The sequence below is a fragment of the Acipenser ruthenus genome, chromosome 28, assembly GCF_902713425.1.
Source record: "Acipenser ruthenus chromosome 28, fAciRut3.2 maternal haplotype, whole genome shotgun sequence".
Taxonomy (NCBI): Eukaryota; Metazoa; Chordata; class Actinopteri; order Acipenseriformes; family Acipenseridae; genus Acipenser; species Acipenser ruthenus.
In genome coordinates, this window is record NC_081216.1 from 4892076 (window position 1) to 4919853 (window position 27778).

General features: G+C 40.0%; 1 protein-coding gene across 1 annotated transcript in view; it reads right to left on the minus strand.

Annotated features, from left to right (window-relative positions):
- Positions 1–898: 898 nt before the first annotated feature.
- Positions 899–27778, minus strand: part of kcnj19a (potassium inwardly rectifying channel subfamily J member 19a) — a 47103-nt gene continuing 20223 nt past the window's right edge. Inside the window, exons 2-3 of the mRNA XM_034057164.3 lie at positions 17384–17600; positions 899–9239 (exon numbers count right to left, since the gene is read on the minus strand). Coding sequence (XP_033913055.1) covers positions 8635–9239; positions 17384–17600 — 822 coding nt within the window. The 3' untranslated portion in view covers positions 899–8634. The remainder of the gene's footprint in view (positions 9240–17383; positions 17601–27778) is intronic.

Consider the following 27778-nt stretch of genomic DNA (forward strand, 5'->3'; position numbering starts at 1 on the left):
CCCCGCATAAGTCTAAAACAACGATCAGACGCTAGAAAAAAAAAACAGTTGAGGGTATTCACCGTTTCAGCTGAAAGTCTTGAGTGAGTTTAACCAATAGGCGAGTTGAAGAATGTCCTTTTTTTTAGACAGACGACCAATCAGGAGTGAGCAGAGGTGGGCCATAAATCTCCCAGGTATTCTTTGCCTCACTTGAAGGCCCTGCTTTAACAACCAATGGGAAAGTCAAAGCTCTGACAGTAAAGTAAAAAAAATGTGAGAAAACAGAGATATCATAGTCGATTTGGTTATGAATCCTTTTTCAAGGAGAACTTTCTCTGAAAAATTGGAGATTGTTAAAAAAGGGAGATATACACCACAGATCCCCGAGCTGACACAGGAAGGGAAAGGATATACTCGGCACTTTCAGAATTCAAATTATGAAAGGTATCTGTGGCTTACAGGTAGCTGCCACTTAAAAAAAGGAGGCGGGGGGGGGGGGGGGGGGGCTCTGCTACCCCAGTCCATTTTGTCACAGCACGCCACTGCCTAGGACTGAATAGACTTCCTCATTCAATTCAAATCATGTGACAAAATGGACTCTCAACTTGGCTGGTCCCACCTCCTCACCTTCTCGCAATAGTTGAAAGGTCATATTGTTACCGGTACATGCTTTGAATGGAATGAGGAATTGACTGTTTGGTGCTTATTCTTACTCAAAATGAACTTCCCGAGTTTTGAAAAAATAAAAATTGGCTTTGATACTACTGTCCTTTCTTCATGTGATCTTCACAAGGATGTACACTTGTGAAAGTGTAGACTTAGTTGCATGTCTGTCTTTGTGTTTGTACGTATAATATTGAACAAATCTGTCTTTTTTCAAAATTTTGTTGCATAATCATAAACTGAAATGGAAACATACTTTGAAATAGATTTTATTATTGTTTTCAAAAAATTAACAAATGATACTGAGCAGAAAGATACAATTATAAATGGACAACTGTATTATTAAAGTGGGCTGCCCTTTATAGAGTGCATCAGATTGATTCTATAGTGTTAATAAAGAAGAAATAAATACAGAAATCTGGAAACTATTACAATGAAATCATGCACCCATACCTCATATCTACATAATGGTGAGAAGATCTGTGCAATGTGAGGAGATTAACTATATACTGTACATTTGAACTAAAAATAAAAATGTAACCATCCTTAATATGCATATCTGCATGGAGGATGTACGGAAAATGCAGCCAGTAAGCAATTTTACATGCATTCTAAATATAGTTCTTATCTAAATCTGCCAAACATGTCACAAATACAGTGTGTTTGCATATAAATATACTGACCAGCAAAAGTAATACACCCGTCAATCCTGTTTATATTAAAAGAAATATCATATATATCAGCGGATTGCAGTGGCATGTTATAGGTAATAATGAAAATGTTTGTTCAGGGCAGTCTGTGTGAAACCTTTTTCTTTGTGCAACAGAGTTTTTTTTAATCGGTAAATGACATAGCCGTCAGATCTACTTAGAAACTTAGTATAATTTAGTACACCATGTGGGAGTTAAATAATAAAACTACACAAAAGTGCTTTAAAAAGTACCGTTCTGTGTCTGGGTCTGATTTTAAAGGGTGCAAAAGAACTTGAAACGAGTGGAATATTTCACTATACACACACAGTAGTCTCTGGCTAAGAGAACACCCCTTGGGAAGCAAGCAAAGTGTTCTTATAGCTGAAATGTTCTCTAAGACAGTTAGCCACCAGACACAATATGAATCAATAAATAAATACATACATACATACATATGTATTACTTGTCATGACGCACGTGCATCAACATATGAAATGAACTGAATAAGTAAAAGCAAAACAATAGGCAAGTGTATCTTAATACACTATAATAATAAAGTAGTAGACAAACTAACGTTAATGAAACTAAAGCAAAACAACACGGTCAAAAAGCTTAAATCGCAATGTACTGTGAAATTAGCTGGCAGGTGTGTTTCACTCTATCACAATGGCAGAGGCAAAAATAATGGCCATTGCTTAGGGTTAACTTAATGTTAATAAACTCTCAAACTAAATTAACATAGCACCCCTACACACGTTATGAAATGCAGCAGCAATATACAAGGCATGCACATTATTTAACAGAATGGTGAAGCAACTCACCAGAATGGGAAACACCAAATTGCTTGGCTACTTGTGTCTGATTCAGTTTTTTTTTCAAGAGCTCAAACACTTTCCAACTTTGTGTAGCAAGAGAAACAGCGGCGCATTTTTTCGTTTGTTTAGATTTTCTTCTTTGTAGTGATGAGATGCACTCATGGAAATCAGAATACAAAACAATTCAATGATATGACAGCGGTTCTGGAAAGATTTAATAAACCAATTAGTGTCCCTCAAGATACTCTCGCAAAGTCGTTATTTTTACAAAATATTACTGTACCCATGGTGAAAGAAGTATTATTTTAAGTGAAGTTCCTGTTCCTTTATCTGGAGCATTTACAATGGGATAAATCTGTTTCACCACAAGGGTGAAACAGACCTTAGGCAAAGTGCTCTCTTAGAAGGTGGTGTTCTTTTTTTTTTTTTAATTTTAGTCGTTGCCAATTATTTTTATTATTTTCTCCCCAATTTGGAAATGGCCAATTCTTTTTAGGCTCAGCTCACCGCTACCACCCCTGCGCTGACTCGGGAGGGCGAAGACGAACACATGCTGTCCTCCGAAGCGTGTGCCGTCAGCCGACCGCTTTTTTTCACACTGCGGACTCACCGTGCAGCCACCCAAGAGCTACAGCGTCGGAGGACAACGCAGCTCTCGGGCAGCTTACAGGCAAGCCCACAGGCGCCCGGCCAGACTACAGGGGTCGCTGGTGCGCGGTGAGCCGAGGACACCCTGGCCGACCTAACCCTCCCTCCCCCCGGGTGGCGCTCGGCCAATTGAGGAATTCCCGGCAAAGGAATAGCCTGGACTCGAACTCGCAACGTCCAGACTATAGAGCGCATCCTGCACTCCACATGGAGCGCCTTTACTGGATGCGCCACTCAGGAGCCCCAGGAGGTGTTCTTATACGTGGAGTCTACTGTATATACAGTAGAACCTCTTTTATCCGTGATTTCAATTAGCCGTGGTTCCCTGTCGAGTTTTATCTCAGAAATACAGTACATTATTGCCAATGTAGACTTACCACCCGCTGAGCGCACATACACACGTAACGACACATGCGTCAGTCTAAAACCTGCGCAATCGACGCAAAGACAGCAGTGCTACAGATGGGTGGATTAATTTCTTGGTATGAGCAGTAGAAGGATGCTGATTCTGTAAAATTAGTTCTCCTGAGGCAGTTACTCTGTGAATCTCAGCAAACATGTTTTGCCTCACTGAAACAAAAGATTATGGTGCACTTTATCAAGGTTCAAAAGAACGACTTGCAGCAGTGAATTGTTTTAAAAAGCTGTTACAAAAAAAAACAATACTTCTATTGGTACGTATTTTGTTGAAATGTAAGAAAAGTTAAAATTACACAGCAGACTTGTTTATTTAGTTTTAAAGTAAAAAAAAAAAAAAAACAGAATTGTATTTTCAGTTTGAAATCCCAGAAAACTAGCAACACTTATCTACCATTTAATATTATGCAAATACCTTGTGAATACCTTGTGATATTTGTGATATTTCTAGCTGCTAGACATACACAACTTAGTTTATAGGAAAATTGTGAGCTCTGATAGGCCATATAGCTTATTCCCATTATAAAATGTCTTATGATCTTGTAGCTTTGTAGTATTTATATTTATTTTGTATTATTATTATTATAATTATTATTATTTGGTAACAAAAGCTAGGAGGGTTGGAGGTGTATCACTTTTTGATTTTGCTAGTAGTAACACAGTCAAAGTAAACTAATTTTAAAACATTATTCTGTCTTTGTAATATATTGTATTGCATGGGTTCTTAAATGTTTCTATGTTAGGACCCAAAACAGTACTGCCTTCTCGGGATCCAGTTCATATTTATTTATTTATTTTTATTTTTCCTATAATAGAAATTAAGTAAAAATTCAAATCAAAGAGAGTAATAACAGGTCTCAATGGGAGCAGCGAGGTTCTTGGAAATGTACTGCCAGCATGTCTATACTGGGCTCAGTTTCATGCTCTGGCCTCTGGCTTTTTTAGCATTAAGTTTTCTTGCTGCAGATAGGAAATCCACAACTCAATGATTGTCTTTGCTATGGCCGCGACCCATAGTTTAAGAACCCATGTTGTATTGCATACATCTCCAGTAAATATTAGTTTCTGCATTCTAATCACACACAATGACACCTCACTTATCTGCGGATTTCACACATCCGTGGACCTCAAGCACGTGGATAAACGAAGTTCCACTGTATATATATATATATATATATATATATATATATAACAACACTATAACATTAAATAACATTTTAAAGAGCCATAACCAGACTGCAAAATACTTCAGTGTGTTTCAGCTCATTTAAGATGTTTCATGTTTAAACACAACATCAGTTTATTTGCATTTGATTGTACTCATGTCTACCAAAGACTATCGATTGCCGTAGTAGCCTTTTCAAACCCATTAAGAGCCATGAAGGGGATACCCCACTTCTATATCCATCAAACAGCCCTGATTTATATAACATTATAGAATTACACTACTACTGTATACTTTAAATATAAATATATACCAATTTTACAGCTATACCATTTGTGTAGGATCTTCAAATTACGCTATGTAAAATCATTAAACCAACAGTATCAAGTATATCCACTTTGTAATTCACACATCGCAGAACTAATCGATGGTTGGTAAAATGTATGTGTTATGTTAAATGGCTGTCTGGCCACTGTCCTAATTCATCCTAAGCATGCTCAATGGGGTTTTAATCAAGTGGAAACAGTCTAGGACAGCACATTTGCTTCTGTAGGGAATCCCTGTGTTTTACAAGCAGAGCAAGTTGTGCATTTCAGTGAACTAGACATTTATAATCAAGATATCTAATCTCATATATCAAAATAACTGGATTAAATTCTACCTTGTACTTTGTGTGTTCATTTGCTGGCTCACATATAATAAGATATGCAGATTCTTGGTAGGGTTTATTAAATACCCTATGAAAACACACATTTCTGTATTTATAGACTTTTAGAAAACGAATTATAATTTTGTATTCTGTAGATTTAAAAAAAAAAAAACATTATATGCAGATACATATTTTCTTTATGCCGCTCTTCATTTTGCTTGTTAGTGTGTGTGTGTGATAAAGGGCTGGAGATATATGGCTGGAGGTATACTGCCTTTTATGTTCCCCTGATGTTTGATGTTTTACTGTTAATCTCAATGTCACACTGGCCAATGATCAACCTGCTGCCTTTATCACCTTGACAACATGCCGAGCTGCACTTTATTCAAAAGCTCAGTCTACCGTGCAAGTAATAGGCAACAGCTTGAAACAGAAGCCCCTTTGTTTTAGGTGTGAAACATTCTAGCTTTGCTCTTGAATGCCTTCGATTGATTTCATTTGAACTTTTTATATAATTGAACACCCTAGCATCCTGCAAGAAGAAATTACATTTTGAAGTTTTCTTCACATTGTGCGATGCTTAGTGTTTTATCATTTTCATGGTTTCTTTTGTTTTCTAAATGTCACCAATTTCACATCGATCTCCAAAGCACTAACAGTGAAGAAAACCATTTTGTGAACTGTGAATGCGATGTTTGCGATGTTTGTTTCAAATTACTGCTTAAAAAAAGCATCACACTTCAGGGGACTTCAGGGAGTCATAGGATTTATTTTCCCTTCCAACACTCTAGTCCAGGTTTACTGTGAAGTGTGAAAAAAACACATTTCCTTTGACCAGACCAAGCATTTCATGCACTGTATGTTTTTGGTCACTTGAAATGTGTTTTTAATGCTTTTAGTCTGACCAAAAGATCACAGAGGTGTATGTTAAGAGTAAGCTTCTTCCATAGTAAATCCTGAACTGGTTCTAGCTGGTCTACTAATAGAATTGTATTCCATGGGTCAACTATAATTAATGGCTGTCAACGGATAGTCAAGGTTAAACAGGTGGACAGTCTATTGGTGATCATGGTCACAGAACATGTACTACAAATGGGCATGATGATGGTCTGAAGAAAATCTGATACTGACAATTAAATACCATTTCATATTTTTCATATTTGAATTCAACGTTCCTGAGTGGGAAAATCTCACTCTTCCAAATTACGTTGCACTTCTAAGCAGATGCAGAGCTTGATCTAAAGAAAGAAATTCTATGAAATAAGCTGTTTAATACAATTTTAAATATATTTTATTTTTCATATATTGTACTTGTTACATAAATACAATGCTCCATGATTGTTCATTTCAGCTTGGAGAATCTGCAGTGAATGAATGATTGCAATTACAGAAGATTTAATGCACTGTGATGGGTGCTCATGGCCCATGAAAGATAAATTTGGCCGGAGACACCTCGTCCATGGGTGCTCGACGGCTACCTGCGGAGGAGGTGGAGACCAAAACAAAAGTACCGACATGGGAGAATAACACCACAGAGCCTTTATGCGCTTGCTGATAACGTGTTGGTTAGGGGTGGATTCTCCTTGCAGAAAAGCAACCAAGTTTACAAGAAGTGCTATGTTTTTTTGTTTTATTTTTACTTGTGACTGTAGACAATCCTCATTTGTGGAATAAATACAGTATTCCATGAACCTTAATGGAATATCCTCTATACCTGTTAATTTGAGTTTCAATGGTCGAAAATGTTATACTGTCAAACCGGTTGTTATGTGTGAAATGAGAATGGGAGTCATCTATTCCATGCATGTTTTCTGAAAGTGGTGGTGCATTTGTCCACTGATCCTACAAGCTCAGCCATTTGTGGATGGGCATGTGCAATGAGTTTGACACACAAAATGTGTTTTAGAAGTTTAATACAGTGTTCACAAATGGCTGGGCATCCATACAGTGTGGTCTCAAACCTTTTCACTTGATGATTGCCTGTAGGTTTAGAACATCTAACATCTGTTCTTGTGCCTTTTATAAAAATACAATTGTGGGTCACATAAGTCATTGCAACCAACAGCTACACTGTAGGCAATGTTTCTACAATACTCACTGATAGTTATCCTATAATAAAACAAGTGTCAAATGTAAAACTAAACCATGCATTAATAGTGATCACAGCGTTAGAGATGCAATATAGCTCCGAAGTTGTCCAAATACAGTTATTAATTATAATTGCAGGAATTACTTCCAAGGGACGTACTCTTTTTAATACTAATATAAGCAGTCTTGCTTGCACAGACTAGTGATTGACTAAAAGGGCATGCTGCTGGTTGATTTTTTTCTGTTAATACTTCCATCAATATTGAATATGTGATTAGCTGACCCTTTTTACGAACTCATCTGTGCTCAGATAATAACTGTCGAGGCTGATAAATATCAAACAGCACTTGTCATAAGTCGAAAAAATTGTTTTTTTTCAGATAGGAATGGGTCTCCATATTATGATTTGACCATCTTAATTTTCTTAGTAATATCTTGAGAAGAAATTTGAAATACTTGCACTTAAAGATTGTCTAGGACTTGCAACTGGGAGTGAATTTTGCTTCTTTAACTGCTTTTTAAGCCTAGTATCAGAAGGCGGCATATCTTTTAAGATAATTGGCCACTGTGACAGTATAACCAAAGTCAAGATACTTTATCTAGCAGGTATTGCTTGATAAGGTGCGTATTCTAGTTGTTAACCTAAAAATGGTTTAAAATGATTACTGTGTTTGTTTTTTGTATTAGAACACCCAGCTGCAGTTAGAATTCCAAGATTGTAACTTGAAGTAATGATATGACGGTACATCTGCAGGCTGTGACGTTCTTGTCATCACCTGGAACACTCAGAAATATGGCACTTTTTCATAACATTTAATAAATTTAAAATAATAATAATAATAATAGTAGCAAAGCCCCTATTTGTTAATGTGTGACATTGGCCTTTGATGAACAGAGTTGGTAAAAGGTTGAAGAATTAGGTGTATAAATCAAGCACAAAATGTCTACCACACATAGGTTTACAAAAGTTGTACGCAATTACTGGCTATGATGTGCAATGCCACTGTCATGCTTTGAAAAACATGTTGTAAAACTCAGACTTTTTGGGTGTGTTTTCAGTATCCATTTTTTGGAGTGTTCTTAACAGGCTGCACAACAGCCACCAAAGTAAGTGTGTTAAACTTGCCTTGTCACTATCACTAAAACAGAACTGAAAGCCTCAGCAGACCTGCCTTTATTTCTAAATAAGTTACACAAAATGAAAACCCATTAAAACTCTACTGCAAGGTCCCTTATCCTTTCAATTGGGTGTGATTGCCTAAAGGTTTCCCCATAGATGAACACGTCTATATCTCCAGCATGCACATTAAGGAGTAAATGGAGAAGTTGTTCAACAGTGCTGAAAGAGTTTTACACAGGCTCCCCCTTGTCTCATATCACAACCCCTACCACCGTGGTCCTTGAATTTCGCTAAGCAACTACATAGATAAATCACAGTTTCCAGAAAATATTTCTATAGCTGTAAGGCTGCGAGTCTAGTATGCAGTCTATCAATTACTAATACTGTGCCCTTGCTTAGGTCAGACGATCTGAATTCATTTTCCGAAGCTTGGGGGGCAAGTTGTCTTCTGGTCTTGACCCAACGCTTTGAATGATCTGGATTTTCTGTTGCAGGTCTCCTGTTGACTGAGTCATGGGCTCTGAATTACCTTTGAGCGCCTTAAGATGGAGTCTTTCCTCCACATCTCTGTGATTCGGAACAGAGCTTATCCTCTGCAGTTTCAGAGGAAGGTCTCCTGTGCTGCAGGTCTTCTCGGAGTTGTGGGGGCTCATCCTAAGGACCTTTTTCTGAAGATCCTCCTTCCCTGAGCTCATTCGCTGGAGCTTGCTGGGCAGTTTGTTGGCCTGTTCCTCGATGGTGTCAATGCAATCTACAGAGAACAACCGATCCCTCCGGTTCTTGCAGTTTCCAAGGGAAGGGGTGGTCAATGGTGAAGGGAGGGCCATCTTCTCCTCTTGTTCCTTTACACTGTAGGGAGGACTGGGGACCTCAAAGGTGATGTGAAACTGGGAGTAGTCCACTCGAAAAAATCCCTCCTCCAGCGACATGACCGGTAGGAATCGGTGACCCCAGAGGACTTCATCTTCTGTGTACGAGGTCCTGGCTTGGCACGTCATTCCTGTGGGAATACAAGGAGGGGATATTATCCTAACTGTGTTGCTATTAAGAATTGGCCTTGAAGAACAACTATTTAAGCACTACAGGTATGACATTTAGGGCCAGATTCACGTTTTAAGACTGGAAGTGTGTTTTATTACTCCTCCAAACTTTACTCCTTGCTTCCGCTGTAATTCACAAACATCCTAATGGCAATTTTTCTAGACCGTTTGATCAGCCAATTCGTTTGGGTTAATACCACCCTTTTTAACATGATAGTGGGACTCCCACCCTATTATCTCCTTCAAATAAATTGCCACATGCTACCTTCAGTACAGCAGGTTATAGGCACATTGAGATAATATAGCTTGAATTTAAAAAGCTTTGCTTTAACTTAAAATGGCTCTTATAGGTTTATTATATGAGTTACATATACCTTTTTTTTCTTTAGAGTTGTATTTCTGTTACTTTCAAGCAATAGTAATGTGAAATGTATTATTACATGCTGTGTATGATTTTCTGTGAGTGACTAATCATTTACTGAAATTAAATGTTTGTTTTTTTTCCTATATGCTGCGGAAAATGTACATCAAAAAACCCTAATTCTTGCTGTTTGATGCATGCTACGTAACCAAAGAATGGCAGATTTCTTGCTACTACTCCCGTGTCTAAGAATGGGGTTAATACCTCATTTTTTAAAAGCTGACTTCTTCTGGTTTTAATAACACTCCATTGAGGTCTTACACCTTCATGGATTGCACAGATTATATAATTACCAAGGGAACACCCAGAATGCATTCATGGAGCGCTATTAAGAAAACGTGTCAATAGCATAAATTGAAATGCACAGACTGACCTTTGTGGGTTGAATCCTTTGCTAAAGAAGGGTATAAGCACTAATATGGTACAAAATGGTACGAACACCAACAACACATTCTGTAAATCAGGCCGTTAATGTATTATAGTAAACATAGTAAGTATTTTCATAAAACCAGTGTTATTGTATCAAACTTGCGGTATAGTAATGACAGCTTTAGTAGCAAGTGCTTTTCAAACTAAATTTGTTAATGAAATGAATATGTTATGCTTTGAAATTGAGTCGATGAGGTCATTAATGAACGCATTTCTTTAAAAAACAGATCACGTACATCACTTCCTGTCTCAATGACTAGATAAGGGGAACTCATTAATCAAAATGCATGTTAACAAGATCAAGAAAAATGAATGGAAGCAGAATTTGCCGTTATGGAAACTACTAGAGTACAGCGAGACGGCGCTCTCACCTGCAAGCAGCAGCCAAATGGAAATGAAAAATACTGGGAATATTTATTTTGTGTATAATTTGTAAACTTTTAAAATGTTGTCAAGCAGAATGTACATTTATTTACAACACTTCACATATAAATACCTTTTTTTTTTGGATGGGGGGGTGTTTGTAGTTGTTCGTTATTATACATGTATACCATGTATGTAGCACTTCATTATATATATATATATATATATATATATATATATATATATATATATATATATATATATAATGTGTGTGTGTGTGTGTGTGTGTATATATATATGTGTGTATATATATATATATATATATATATTAAGCTTTTAAAATTGCGATAGAGCTACCTAACACAATACACAATTTGTTTATAATTATTTGTTTGGTGAACTCCTCTAATCATGCATTTTCTTTGCCTCCATGATAAATATACTCCACATGATTAGAAGTAGCCACCGACCACTTACAGTATTATAAGAACATTTTATATTCATACAAACGTGTGAAGGTGAATTTGTACATTGTACATAAAGTGTAGGGGGAGTCTGACAACATTACAAATATGTTTAAACAAATGGTTAAAACAAGTGACTAAATCTCATTCATAACCAGTATAGAAAAAGCTAAAAAATATCTTCAAAACTACAAATATTGCATTATCTAGGTAGTCTGTAATAAATTAACTCAGGTCCTGTGCACTCTCTGTCTATATCGTCAGCGTCACAGTCGCGGTCTGTTCAATTTCTGTTTCAAGGTGAGTTATATACTCTTTCGTTAATTAAAACCCTCCTTTTCCAAGTGCAAATTAACTCCAAAGGAATAGTCGCAAGAAATACATTATTTCGGAAATCAATTTCGGAAATCACATTAACACAATTATTTCATAACGAAATAGGCATAACGAACACTTGAAAATGCCAAAATCATATACGACCTTTTGAAAATCCTGCCTCATGTCTGGTACTGCACTAGGTTAAAGAAAGGTGTCGGAGTGCTTTCCTTACTTTAAGGATGTCTCTATGTCTTTTCTTAGGTCATTTTAACTTAGAAGTGTCTTCAGGGTTAAACCAGGGTACTGGGTACAAAGCATGTCAGTCATTAGTAGCTAAGTGAGATGAATAGTAATTACAGTACATAGATATGTCAGCCCACTCTGCTAGAGGAGCCTCTCTTTTGCACAGCAGACAGTGTGTCAGCTTCCTAATCAGGAGGTCCAAGTCCAATACGAAGTGATTTCAACTTAGCTGACGTACTATCTCAGCGCTTTCTACTCTGCTGAATCTAGATCAAGATGAAAAGACAGAAGTTCTAGCTTATTGAATCTATCTGGGGTGGTATCTCAAGTGACACAATAGAATCACAGTACATCCTGAAATGCTGGGTTGCAAAACGTCAAGGGTTAGCTGGTAAAACTTACTATGGGCACTGCTGCCATATTTTTTTTTTCTGTCTGTGGTGTTAACAGTGACAAAAGCACTAACATGTTTGGCTGTCATGACAGATGCTGCCTAAGATTTGCCCTGGAAGCACCGTGTATTTTGATTGGCTGTGACTCATGAATCTGTATTTAAAAGTATCTGATAAAATATTTATCCACCACACTTACCATGGTATGTGCCAAATGTAGTATTAATATTAAATCAGAGTTATAAACAGAACAAATTATGCATTGGTTTGTACTTTATGGTATTCAAAGTGACTTTCAAGAGCTTTAATGCAGATCGCTGACGTGATGAAAGATTTATTTATTTTCATACTTCAAACGCTATTTACACATTTAAAAAAATGAAAGCTTGAGAAAAGTGACAGGCTGTTGCTTTTGAATATCATGAGTGTATTTTTAATATGAAAAACATATATTACAACAGCACAGTCATATTTATTTATTTATATGATAATTTAGAGTGCCCTATTATTTTAACCCTTGATTTTCTGCTCAATTAAGAATGTACAATTATGCTCCCTCACCGCACCAGTTCCCCACCACAGATCACAAGAATTGAAGGTCAGTGGGTGTCCTCTAATCTCACAACCAAGCCAATTGCCTCTTTAAACACAGGAGAATAGCAGTGGTTGTTGACAAGCTACCGGCCTCTGAAGAACGAAGGCCAGCCCTGCAGGTGTTCGCTTGAGATTACCAGGGGCCTAGCCAGCAGGGGTGCCAAAATCAATGGGATGCTCTCTGTGGAATCCCCAGCAAAGAACATGCACTCCCCTGACTGTATGACTAACCCTGCACACCATGCGACCATGAATTGATAGAATTAACAACTAATAGAATATTCAGTTAGAATGTTTACTTGTCAACTTGATTAACCTCTTCAAAAGACACTTTGAATTGATGTTACAGGATTTTTATTCAATGGAAAATTGAAATGAAGTGGTGTGAAATGTTCCCTTTAAAGTGATAATGAATGTTTGTCTCTTTAATCTCTGCACTGTTGTTGAAACAAAAGGTTTCTGTTGTGCAGAAGTGTGAAAAAATCTTGGTTAATTCAATATTTTTACAGGAGTTTAGAATAACCTGCCATAACACTGTTAATACCAACGTAGGCAGCCAGCACATGACACATTGTTCTGTTTCTGGCCCGTTGTGACAGAAACTGATGAGCAACAAAGAGATGCAGCTTTTACATGTAGTGGCAGAAACAAAACTCAGCGCCTAGGAATTTTGTTTGGGTGGGGGGGTGTTGCAATGTGCCCCGCCCCTGTGTGCATATTATGTGTTGTATGTTGCGTGCGTGTGTTAATGTTGGTGTATAGATTGGTACACGGGATATAAACGGGTCTGTGTTTCACGTGTGATTTAAAAAGGTAGATTTGTATTTAGGCACGAGGAGGGCACAAATCACTTCACGTGCTGGTTAAATGTAATATGTGAGCACGGGGTTGCACAGAATTAATTCACGTGCTGGGATTCAAGTGAATAATTAATTAGTAATTGAATCCCAGCACAACAGTATATATAGATGCACATTTTCATTCAGTCGGGGTTGGGTGTTCGGTGAGTGGAGAACGGGATTGGAGACAGAGGTATTTGTGTAAAGAATAATAGTTAAAATCTGCTCACCGTGTTTTGTTCGTCTGTCTGTGCACTGTCTAGTCCGTTTTGTTCGTCTATTTATTTTGGCCTCAAGTGCCGTGTGCTGTGTTTTGTTGTTTCAAACCTTTTATTTTCTGTTCTGTTTATTAAATGCTGAGCGAAAGCATTCGCTCAGCTTCACCAAACCACACATCTCTGTCTGTTTATTTCCTGCTTCTGGTCTGACGCCACCCACTCCGGCCGTCTTTGTGACGCGTGGACTCAGGCCAGAGCAGGAACCGCATTTTTGGATAAAAAAAAAAGAGGGAAAAAAAATGGCAGAAGACGCCATCAAAGTGCGGGACTGGATCCTGGAGAATGCTGGGCTGGAGGCCCAGTCAATACCAGTAGCCGTCCGGTTCCTGCGGTTTATGGACAGAGAGCGATGGGAGGCGTATGAGAGGGAACAGACCGTAAGCACCTGGGAGGAAGGTGTGGGGTTGGTCCTCAGCTACCTGGAGGCAGTTATAAGTGGAACAGCAGCCCAGGTAGCAGGTCCACCAGCAGAGGAAGAATGCCTGCTGTCCCCGTCTCCACCAGCAGAGGAAGAATGCCTGCTGGTTTTGCCTCCACAGCCCAAGCGGGAGGAGCCAGAGCGTCCACAGCCCGAGCGGGAGGAGCCAGAGCGTCCACAGCCTGAGCGGGAGGAGCCTGAGCGTCCACAGCCCGAGCGAGAGGAGCCTGAGTGTCCACAGCCCAAGCGGGAGGAGCCTGAGCGTCCACAGCCCAAGCGGGAGGAGCCTGAGCGTCCTACGCCTGAGTGGGAGGAGCCCGAACGTCCTACGCCTGAGTGGGAGGAGCCAGAACGTCCTACGCCTGAGTGGGGGGAGCCCGAACGTCCACAGCCCAAGAGGGGGGAGTCGGTGCATCCACAGCCCAAAAGGGAGGAGTCGGTGCGTCCACAGCCCAAAAGGGAGGAGTCGGTGCGTCCACAGCCCAAAAGGGAGGAGTCGGTGCGTCCACAGCCCAAAAGGGAGGAGTCAGTGCATCCACAGCCCGAAGAGAGGGAAGTTGGGGCTTCCACAGCCCTAGGACCCAAGCTGCCAGCAGAGGGAGAATACCTGTTGGTTCACCTGCTGCTGCCATCCCGAGAGCTAAAGGGGGAGGAGCCATCGCTGCCATCCCAAGAGCCAGAAGGGGAGGAGTTACAGGCTCAACCCCCTGAATTTTTCTGGGGGGGAGAAGGGCAGGATGCTGGTGTCCCCCAGCAGCCTCTATGTATGCTGCTGAAGGGAGCATGGCGCACACCAGCCCAACCGCCACAGCCTCCCTCTGAGTGGCCAGCATCAGCCCCATGGCCTCTGCCTCCACTGCAAGGAACAGAGCAGCAGGAGCTGCCTCTGCCTCCGCCACCTCCACCGCTTCCTCCAATAGGAGCAGAGGAGCAGGAGCTGCCTCTGCCTCCACCGCAAAGAGCAGAGCAGCAGGAGCTGCCGCTTCCTCCACTAGGAGCAGAGGAGCAGGAGCTGCCTCTGCCTCCACCACCGCCAGGAGCAGAGGAGCAGGAGCTGCCTCTGCCTCCACCACCGCCAGGAGCAGAGGAGCAGGAGCTGCATCTGCCTCCACCACCGCCAGAAGCAGAACAGCAGGAGCTGTCTCTGCTTCCCGTACCTCCACCACAGGGAGTACGGTGGCCGGAGCCCCAGAAAGGGGAGCTGTCGGCCACGAAGAAGGGGGAGGAGGTCTGGAGACCATCAACCCCAACAGCAGTTTCGCTGCCGGAGATCGTGGGGGAGGTCCGGAGACCTGCTCCCACTGCAGCAGTTTCGCTGCCGGAGATCGTGGGGGAGGTCCGGAGACCTGCTCCCACTGCAGCTTCTTCGCTGCCGGCAGTACTGTGGTCGGAGCCCCACCAAAGGGAGCTACCGGCTACAAAGACAGGGGGAGACGTCAGGAGACCACTTTCCCCAGCAGCAGTTTCGCTGCAGGAATGGACCAGCATGCTGTCAGCCGTGCCACTACCGGCAGGGGTGCTGACAGCATGGCCAGCCATGGGCCCACTGAAGCCTCCCTTCCCAGCCCGAGACTTTGTCCTGGACTGCTGGATTTTTAAGGGGGAGGTGGCCGTTGAGGCCATGTGTGCTTTGCACGGGGGGGGGGGGGGGGGGGTATATGTGGCAATGTGCCCCGCCCCTGTGTGCATATTATGTGTTGTATGTTGCATGCGTGTGTTAATGTTGGTGTATAGATTGGTACACGGGATATAAACGGGTCTGTGTTTCACGTGTGATTTAAAAAGGTAGATTTGTATTTAGGCACGAGGAGGGCACAAATCACTTCACGTGCTGGTTAAATGTAATATGTGAGCACGGGGTTGCACAGAATTAATTCACGTGCTGGGATTTAAGTGAATAATTAATTAGTAATTGAATCCCAGCACAACAGTATATATAGATGCACATTTTCATTCAGTCGGGGTTGGGTGTTCGGTGAGTGGAGAACGGGATTGGAGACGGAGGTATTTGTGTAAAGAATAATAGTTAAAATCTGCTCACCGTGTTTTGTTCGTCTGTCTGTGCACTGTCTAGTCCGTTTTGTTTGTCTATTTATTTTGGCCTCAAGTGCCGTGTGCTGTGTTTTGTTGTTTCAAACCTTTTATTTTCTGTTCTGTTTATTAAATGCTGAGCGAAAGCATTCGCTCAGCTTCACCAAACCACACATCTCTGTCTGTTTATTTCCTGCTTCTGGTCTGACGCCACCCACTCCGGCCGTCTTTGTGACAGGGGGCTTAAAAGAAGTTTTAAATTAAAATAAAAACTGACACCTAATTAATTTACAATGGTTTTTATTTCAGTTTTCCTCATCAAAATGTTGTGGTCAATTCTCCCTTTTTCTCTGTAAGTCGCCTTGGCATCTGCTAAATGAATAAATAATAATAAAAGAAGCAAAAAAAAAAAAACAACAACATGTTAACACCCTGTGATAGCGTGTGGTCTGTCACTGGTTTCTCGGCGTATGCGTGTTGCTGCGTAAGCAATGCCAAGCAACCGATTGAGCAGGGAGGCTCGGTTGGGAGCTTGGCAGATCCAAAGTCCCTGATTGGCTGAGGGGCGGACCCTGAAGAGCACCCGACCATTCAGGAATGCGTGCTCCGCTGGGAGATGCGTGCTGTGAAGTGGCTCAGTGAAGGCGTTGCCCAGTTTGATCTGTCAGACAAAGAATTAGCCCGCTGGCAGGCAGCCAGCAAAGCCTTGCGCTCAACTACAAACCAGGAAGTGTTTGTGAACCTTGGCAAGAAGTCGCTTTATGAGTAACCAGGACTATTTATTGTTTGAGATTATGGTTACTTTATGGGATTTTATAAATCCTGCGAAAGTATAGCACAGGCGTAGCACACAGACTGTACCGGGACCCTCCTAATAGTGGAGGTAGCGCTTGCCGTATATGTCGTTCAGTGGGGGCTACCCCCCAGGACCACTACATTATTTGTTCATCCATACCCTTGGTTGCTGCCCAGTTCAATGTAAATACACACACCTCCACATAGCTTTGTTAAAGAGTTGCCCTTAACACAAAAGAAGAATGGCTACTGCAGTTAATATCTTTGAACTTAACACCCACAATCATGTAACCACACTTGACTTTAAGACTACAAAGGAAACAGGAGTATATCTGTTTGAAACATGATGGAAATTGATTTTTTAATGCATTTGCTTCTGCCCCTATGGAGATCAGTGTCACCGTCTGTCTGTGTGCGTAATGACATTATTACCACTACACAGGCATGAAGCAGCCCTTTTCTGAGCCCCTTTCAATGGGCTGTTCCAAATAAGAAGTGCATGGAAGCATCAAGCCTTACCCGTGGTCTCGACAATGCCTTCAAGGATAACGACAATCTCAAACTGCTCGCTCGCCAGAGATCTCTGTGATAGATCAAAGAAGGGGCTCTTGGGATTTATTTCATGGCAGATCGTTAAGGGGGAGACGAGAAACAGTTGGTCCGCCCCAGTCCCAAAGCCGACGTCGAGCTCACATTGATCCAGAGGCAGGAATTCCCCTTCGGGAGTTTGTCTTGACTGAAAAATAAATAGAAGAATAAATCAGTGAATAGTATATCTATATGTGTATCCCAGTGCATATTAAAAAAAGCCCCTAATTAACCCTTTTATTTGTTAACCTAACAGTGCAAATAGGATTTAGTTATTCAATGTTCTTAGAGCAGTCTGTTAAGCCAGAAGAAGGTGCTTATTAATACAAATACAATTCAAATCTACAGGTTTCTGGTCCTGACTTTAAAATATATAAGTATGTGAATGATAATAATATTAGCGTCAGTACTAATGCTGTGCAACGTGTCATGTCTGAGGAGTTGGAGAATATTGTGGCTGCCACTTTCCTTTGCAGAGTGATGAGCATTAGCAAGTTGATCATGTGGAAAACCATGTGCATTTAATGATAAGACATGCACACACTTAGGGAACATACTGTATATAGAAAGTATATAAGGCAGTATAAATGTTCCAGTATTTTTGACAAAGTAACTTTGCAGTCATGTGCAAAATACCCAGAATACAGTTTAAATTAATGCACACCTGTTTGGTCCCTTTGGTTACGAGTAATTTAGGTTTCATTATACAGCAGACTCTTGCCAATCCAAACCAATTGGGGACTGGGATTTTGTAATGAATTGGCACCTCAGCCTGTTGAATTGAATGGAATGGCAAGTGTAACAAAGGGCGTGAACACGTGGCCCTGCACACCACAAGCGAGGGTCTTTAACAGTAAGTAGCAGGGTTCTGAAAAATATAGCGTTACACGTCCCCACGTGTTGCTACAATTGTTTAAATAACGTACCTGTAATTTTTATTTTCATTGTTAACATCCTGACAACTTTTTACACTTTTTTTTTGTGATTTAGAGGACAGATCTCAAACCCCCAGTGCACTAGTGCGGCAATTTTGAAAAGAGCTTTCAAGCATACTTTAAAAGTTAGAAGTGTAAAAAGTTGTCAGGATGTTAACAATGAAAAGAAAAATTACAGGTACGTTATTCAAACAGTTGTAGCAACACGTGGGGACGTATAACGCTACATAGTTCGGAACCCCGCTACTTACTCTTTAACCACTATGCAAAACATCGTCACGTACCCTAAGGTGGTTACAGCTTTCCACGTAAACCAGTCAGTGGAACTAGCGGCTTTCCATCCCCCTCCTTTTTCTTCGGAGGAGGATTGGACTAAACTCTGTCTGCTCAGTTCGGGCATTGAGATGTTATGTTGGCAGAATGAGAGCTCTGCGTCACTCTGACCAGCTCTTCATCTGTTATGGTGTAAGGACCCTGGGCCAGGCCCTCTCAAAGCAGTGGCTGTCTCACTGGATTGTGGACACAGTTTCGACTGCATATACTAATGATGCCCTCCCCCCACCTGGGTGGGTGGCAGCGCACTCCACCAGAGGAGTGGCTACAGCATGGGCCCTCTTCATTAGGCACAAGGGTCCTTGAGGTTGCACGCTCGCACCGCACCGCTAACTGTTGTTTTGCAGTCTCGAGTCTCCCTTGCCTGCTGTCTCTGTTCACGCTCCCCCACTTTTGGTATACTTTTCCCAAAAGTATTATTGGTGGTCGTCTTTGAATTGAAAGGGAACATTAGATTATGGATGTAACCCTGGTTCCCTGAAAGAGAAAACGACCACCAACCTGCGAAGTCGCATTGGTCGCAAAAGAGGAAGTGAGCTCTGTGGAGTGATTATTTGTTCCCTCGGAAGGCAGGACCGAGGACGTCACTCCCCGGAAGGGCCTATCGGCAGCTCTGATATAAAATACCAGTGGCAGGCATTTCCCAAAAGTATTGTTGGTGGTCGTCTTCTCTTTCAGGGAATCAGGGTTACATCCGTAACCTAACATATCCATACAGCGTAAAAATAGGAAGTGAGCCATACACGTCTTTTGAATTGGCGGCAGTACAAAGTTAGCAAAAAAGCAGTTAGCAAACGTGAAATGAAGGTGAATAGGTACACAAACCTACAAAAAAAGTGGCAAAATTAAATTCTAAGCAAGTAGCAGAGCAATATCCCAATCAATTTCATCAAAACAGAGTGAGCAGCTGTAAAGGAGAAACTTAACTATCAAATTAGCTGAAGCCTTCTGTGCAGAAAATATACCTCTGCATACCCTTGATGATCCAAAACCTGGGACATTAACGAAAAGTATATTGTTGTAAAATTCTTAATTTACAACCAGAGCATTTATTTTAAAAATACAATTTCAGTTTTCAGATTATTTTTTATATCGAACAAGGAATACATGTTAAAATGATAAAGGTAAGCATATTCCTGTTCCTAAACATGTTTATTTAGCACAAATATTAAAATATTAATGTTATATTAATACATTTTTTTTGTTCAAATCTTAGATGTGACCATTCTGTAAAATTGTCTATTTTTAGCCCTCACTGTACCTTGATTTTTACATACTGTAGTTGTACCATGACAAAATGGTATCCTTATTAATGATTAAACACGTTTAGAAATGTTATATATCAGGAATGTTTGTAACCAATCAAAAAAAGCCTTCACTCCAGACTCCAAAACACAGTATAGGTCCACAGGTCCAAACTCACCAAACAAAGGATTTCAGCTTCCTTATACTATAGTGCTATCGCCTATTTATAATAAAAATAATAATGTATTTATTTGGCTGACCCATTTTTTCCAAAGAGACTTACAATTAGTTATTTTACATAAAAATTATGGTTTATACCATTTATACAGTTGGGTACAGCAGCAGTGTCCTGGTATTAAACTCAGGACCATCTGATCAACAGCCCAGAGCCCTAACCACTACTCCACACTGCGTGCATCACTGTTGTAGTGGTAAATAAGAAAGTGGATAAACACCCCTATTTGGTGGAGTTATTTATTTATTTATTTCTTAGCAGACGCCCTTATCCAGGGCGACTTACAATTGTTACAAGATATTTTTACATACAATTACCCATTTATACAGTTGGGTTTTTTACTGGAGCAATCTAGGTAAAGTACCTTGCTCAAGGGTACAACAACAGTGTCCCCCACTGGGGATTGAACCCACAACCCTCCGGTCAAGAGTCCAGAGCCCTAACCACTACTCCACACTGCTGAACACAGATTGAACAGATAAACATGAACAGATACATTGTTATCGCCCCTCAGCCAACCAGAGCCACCCATATAGTTATTTCCACTCTTGTGCGCTTTACGGGAACAGTTCTGTGAGCGTCCTTTTGCGGGCTAGGATGAAGGTTACTAGCACCACCATGCAGGTCCAGCATGCCTAACAACGAACATTAACAGAATATAAACAACCAATCATACTCACTCACGCACACACACACACACAGAACACGCAGTCCAGTGGCCACACCCCCCTGCCTGCGCCACAGTTCTGACTGAGGTCTCAGCTGTCAGTCTCACACACAGGAACACCCAGACAGTGAGCGGAGCAAGCCAATAGTATATGGAGCGGGGGAGTGGAGCAGGATAGTTGCTGGAGGGGACATTTTCGGCCCGCTCCTTTACAGCACTGAGAAGAACTGAGCACGGTTTTATTTTTCTTAAATATCTGTTCAGCCATGATGTTTGCACAAAAGAGTTAAAAAAAAAAAAAAAAGGCGACAAATACAGATGCAGTCACTTTACAGTATTTTTCATCATGCCTGTGCATGGTAACCATTAATTTTCAAGTTTCAAACCACAATTAGGCACATTTATGTTTTGCAGACTTGAATTGCGTTTTTTTAAAAAGCTTTTTATTTTTCTTTTATATTGTAGCGATCTTGGTTCCTGCAGGTAGGCGCGTCACACAGGTCGAGGCAATCCACACACAGGCGGAGGGCGGGCGCGAACCCGGGATCTCTCGCACTAAAGCATAGCGCTGATACCGCTGTACAAAAGAGCCGGCTCACTTGCAAGGAGCGTATATCTGGCTTATGTCTTTGTGTGTGATTACGTCACCTACCAGCCCTACTGCTGCCTTCCCCCGTGCACACTATAATATTCAACATGATTGACGTGGCACTTTATAATTCATTATGATATATATTCTCCCGATTGTGGAGCTGCATTTGTGTCATATAAAAATGTGAGAAACGTCATCCGTGTGTGTGTCCATCTGCTTGCGGTTATTGTTCTTATACAGTTCTACGGTTATGCACCAATAAAGTGCTGTGAACACGGTTTATATTTTCTGCACTCTTAAGGATAGTACATACACTAGTACAGGGTGGTCCGTCAGCCCCGTCGACTCACTCTTTGCTGGTCATAGTTGGGGATTTTTTTTTTTTTTTTTTTACTTGGGTCAAAGTATGCGATTATAATAAGGATGATTAAATAGTATTCCTTTCTGAATGTACATTACATCTTTTCATCTGCAATTGGCAACAAGATTGGGGAAAAAAACAGCTAGTTTATTTATTTACTTATTATTATATATCTTTTTTAATACCATGTGAGCGAAGCGTGTCTATTTTTGTCTGGAGCGGGGTCCGGAGCGGGAATCACAAGGAGTGGAGCGGAATGAACAGAGCAGAACATCATTAATGCAATGCAAATGAGGCATGGAAATGGGAATTGTAAATAGGACGGGAACAGAACTGAAAATGGTAATCATGTTTTGCATACGGTAAACGCTTCATAAATGAGGCCCTAAGGTTAATCAAGCTCTGAATATTTTTGACCACAACAACTTTTGCAAAGTTTAAGACTTTAACATGTTTAAACGCTTCAAACTCTAGTCGCACCCCTTACTAAAACCTACCCTTTGTGAGCCAAACCAAATGGCTCAGCATCATAGGTGCTATTGTTCCCGGAGCCAAGCCAAATTAATTACCTGGTATGAGAAGTAATTGCAACCAGGGACCTGAGTTAAAACACACAACCCCTGCAGCTGTTTGAGCCAATTAAGACGAAGATAAAAAGGTTAATGATCCTCCTGTGCTGGTGAATGTTGATTGGAATTTCCTATTTGGTTTCATAGAAGGTACATTTTTGTGTTGTCGTCTTCACACTGATCGTCTTCACACTTTTAAAAAAGAAAAAAAAAGATCTCAGATAAGAAAAATGGATGAAAAGTATAGAAATACAGTGATCCCCATTTTTAATTCCAGTAAAGGAGAACTATATTATTGCAAGCGGTATTTATCTATACCACTACGACTGCTAATAATGATACAGTGGGACTCAGTTTATCCACGCGCAACGACAGCAACGTTTGGAGTTTTTCTACAACAAAAAAAATCTAAACCACCAAAGCCAGAGACATCAACAGAAACCGAACCCGACTCTTCTGTAGTTCAGAATGTTATTAACAGCACAAGAGTGTGACGATACTTCCATTTCAAAGCTCAGTTTAGTGCAGGTGCAGCTATCTGTCGATAAGAGACCCTTGCCTGTAAAGTGTTGTTTGCAGCTCTCTTGATTGTGACAATCTGGCATAGAACTGTTTATGATGAAAGATCTGGTAATGTTATTAAGCCATCTTAATGTTTACATAAAAATGGTTAAAATCAGGCATCGTGTTTGAGCGCGGTTTCACTTCGTTAGTTCGTTTTTTTTTTTTTTTGGGGGGTGGGGGGGGGTGCCCCACCAGTTTTTCAAGCCACGAGTTGCCACTGATCACAAGGTATTCTATTATCACTCATTTATTCCACACATTAATATTAAATAATGGTAGGAAAGTGTTGATAGTTTTCTGGGAATTCAAACAAAGAATACAATTCTATTTTTTTAAAACTAAATAAATAAGGCTGCTGTGTATTTAAACTTATCTTACATTTCAACAAAATATGTACCAACAGAATTTATTTTCTTTGTAACAGTAAACAATTCACTGCTGCAAGTCGTTCTTTTGAACCTTCACAAAGTCCATCATAACTTTTGTTTTAGTGAGGCAAAATATGTTTGCTGGGCTTCACTAAGTAACTGCCTCAGGAGAACAAATTTTACATAATCCTTCTGCTGTTCATACCAAGACGTGAATCTCGCATCTGTAGCGCTGCTGTTTGGCGTCAACTCCACAGCGTTCAGACTGACACATGCATCTTTATGTGTGTGTGTGTGTGTGCGTGTGTGTGTGTGTGCGTGTGTGTATAATGTACTGTATTTCATATAAAACTCGTTGGGACCGCAGATAATTGAAGTTGCGGATGAACAGGGCGCGGATCAATGAGGTTCTACTGTAATAATAATAATAATTTTGCAAATAAAAAATCTAAATTCTCATAGAATGCAATAGGTGTAGCATATGTTGAATTTGTATTTGAACAGATTTGTAGACATTTTTGTCAAGCATGGTCTAATTAGTTTGTGTTTAAATGAGATAAATGGTGCTGGGTCTAAATTCTCAGCACTGAATCGTTACAATAAGGCTCCATATGGCATTCTATATACAGACAGACACTTCCATGCTCTGTTGTTGGTTTTCATATTCTTGAAATCCAAGAGACCCAATTAAAACTGTACTCCCTCATACTGTAGGCCTCAACTGTATCCTTTTATATTTCAATGTGCCTGTTTTGTTATCAACATCATTATAGTCTTTGCTTAGCTGCATTTAACATTTGCTTTTCATTAGAAAATCTGGTCAGAAAAATCTGTTGGCAATTTGATGGCATGGTGAATAAACGTCATCAACAAAGGCTATGATTGCTATAGCAAACACAAAGACATCACAAAAGAACATTTCAAACCGAAGATTTTGTTTTTCACCAAACGTATTAAAACAATATCTTTGGAAGTGATTTTTTTTTAAGAATTTCAACTGGAAAAAAAGGTATTTTTATTTGAAAATAAATACATTTTAAAGGCCATCTTTAAATGATTGTAAAAGCCATGTATCTGCCGCTGTTGAGAGTAGAATATTAAAACAGGGCTGTGACAGGCTAGCTGCAGGGATGATGTCAGACCAGAAAGAATCACACACAGACAGGCAGTACTCGGTTTGAGAATGAGACGCTGCGTAGCTCAGTGTTTTATTATAAAATAAAAGGTTTAAACAGAAAACAGGACACGGCACTTGAGGCCAAAATAAACAGACAAACAAAACGAATAGACACTAACAAACAGGGTGGACAAACAGACACAAACAAGTACCGCGCTGGTGCTTCCAGCACGCAATAGCAATTATTTTCTCCTTCTCTCTCACCCGTTCTCCACTCACGAACACACAACCCCCGAGTGAATGAAACGTGCATCTATATATACAATTGTGCTGGGATTCAATTACCAATTAATTATTCACTTGAATCCCAGCATGTGAACTAAATCTGTGCAATCCCTGTGCCTAAATACAATTATACATTTTAAATACTCATGCTCATTACCCACATTATATCCCGTGTACCAACCAACATTAACACACGCAACATACAACATAAAACACAAAAATACACACAGGGGCGGGGCACATTGCCACAAGGGCACACACATATTTTCTCAGGTCTTCAAAATACATTTTGCTCTGTTTCTTGTAAAAAAATAAATACAACTAAAATGTGTTTTACAAACACCTATGGATCACTTTTTAATCATCTAATTGAACTATTTAGCTTACTGCCTGTTTTGTAAAATTACAATTTTTTGTAATATTTTGGAGTAAAAACCCTATCAAATCTGTCTAGTGTTCTTTTTTTTGTATACCGAAGATATGAAGCACACAGTTTATATATGCAGTAGTCTATTATAGATGTAGTTGCCATTTGGGGAAAAAATGCTGATCATGGCCTTATCTTTTATTCTAATTTAATAACTTCCTCAATGAAAAAGAACAAATCTGCAGACCAGAGTATTACCTCAGGGCCAATTAAAACAGGCTAAGTATACACATTCATCACGCAGATGTATTATTGAAACATTGCAAGAGGTTCGGTGACTGACACTAAATTTTATTCATCTTTGAGAAAAAGCAGTAGAGCCTGTCGTTCCATAACCAATGGCTTCTCATAAGGATTTTACAATCACATTACAGTGTGGTTTTACTGCAGATGAGACAGTCCTACAGTCCAATTTACTGTTGAAAAACACAAAAACAGCTTCCTGCATTAAAACTCATTTTAAATGCTCCTATGCATTCTGCACATTTGTCTTGCAAAGAAAAAAAAAAACTATGAATCTAGTTAACCTAGAGCAAATTGTAATTAATTGGCAGAGGGTATACAGCACATTTTACAGACAGTGGAGAATGTACTAAATGTGTTACCAAGTCGCGTTGCTGCTGCTGAATCATTGGAATCTTTTAAGACCCAACTTGGCAGTTTTGGGTATCAATCAACAAATAGGAACTAGCACTGATGGACCAAATGTCCTCCTCTCGTTCAAATTGTACTCTCTATGTCATTTCATCTCAGCAATGTGAAATTCTGTACACCCACAGTATTTTTTCCTGCCCAACCAGCTGCTTGCCTAATGATTTTGCAGCCAGCCAAATACTTTGACACTAAAAGAATGTCCTTGGATATCCAAGGAAAGTTATGTCTGCATTGCAGAAGTCTCCAGCCATACAACACCTGCCTACAGCCAGTGCCACTTTCCCTTACCTTTTATTACTTTTATAACAAGGAGCATAAGCGAATGTCTTATTGTTTAGACAAATCATTGGCAGGTTGTCTCATTAGTCAACATCTTGCCCTTTTTCAGACACTACCCAATTGTTACTGAAAGATGCCGTCATCGTAAATTAATATCCTAGGGACTAGAAAGATAACAAAACAATATCCTCTGGGAAATAATGTATGTTTTGAGCAATTGCCATCACATCTTAAGCTCTCTGAAGTAAATGTCAGTGTTTCAGGTAGGCAAGGATGTAGGATGCCAGGATGTGTCTAGAACACACTAGGAAATATAGAAAACACAAGTCTCTCAGTTCATGAAAGGGTCTGGAAATAAAAGGGTTTGAAACTGACAAAAACTCTTAGAGCTTAGAAGCGAGCAAGGGAAAATGCACATGTAATAAAAAAAGGAATATATGAAGATGCCTATCATAATAATCAGTGTCAACATTTTCAGATACAAACTTTTGACATGATAATAAAATGTATTCAAGCTGAAATATCAATTAGTACCGTTCCAGGAGACTACCTTAAGGTTTGTTTTTTTTCCCCTGTGTTAATATGGTATATTGTGTGTATCTCTATGACAGAACATAGATTGGTATGTCTAGGTTTGTAAACAATTGAATGCATTTTCATTTTGTGTTTAAGAATCTGTTTTGTTTGGTTTACTTTGATTATTCTTTAATAATAAATGTTGTTGAAGCAGACACCCTGGGATCCTTTAAGAAGCTGCTTGATGAGATTCTGGAATCAATAAGCTACTAACAACCAAACGAGCAAGATGGGCTGAATGGCTTCCTCTCGTTTTTAAACTTTCTTATGTTCTTATGTTCTTAAATACACTGCTACGGCAGTTTAAGACCTGCATTTGCCTGTGTGTCCGTACTGCTTCCTGGCCTGTGACGTCACCACACCTGTGCTCTGCAACCACTCTGTCACAGCAAGTGTATTTTAATAAACTAAAGTAACAAACAAACGTTAATAAACTATCAAACTAAATTAACACAGCACCCCTACACATGTTACAAAATGCAGCAGCTCTAGATTAATTATGAATACATGTACAAGAGCAATATTCAAGACACGCACAAAATGATTTAACAGAATGGTGAAGCAACTCACCAGAACAGGAAACACCAAATGAATTGCCGACTTGTGTCTGATTCAGGTTTTTTTCAAGAGCTCGAACAATTTCCGACTTTTTGTAAAAAGAGAAACAGCGGTGCGTTTCGCTGTTTGTTTACATGCCACTTTGTACCGATGAGGTGCATTCGTGGAAATCAGATTACAAAACGAGGCAATGATAATCGAAGCGGTTCCTCAAGACACTCTCGCAATGACAAGTCAGTTTTGAAAAGATTGAATAAACCATTTGAACTTAAGTTTGATGATGATGAGTTATCAGATTACAAAACAGTACTGTATCAGTTGTGAACAAATTGCTACTGGTGCCAAAAAGATGTTAGATTTTAAGCGAAGTTCCTGTTCCTTTAGGTGGAGCATTTACAATGGGAAAAATCAGTTTCACCACAAGGGTGTTCTCTTAGCCAAAGTGTTCTCTTAGGAGGTGTTCCTATATGCGGAGATTACTGTATGTATAGCAAGACCATATGAAAATGACCTTTTCATTCACTTTGTTAACAGGAACATGAACATAGCATTAACTGTTGT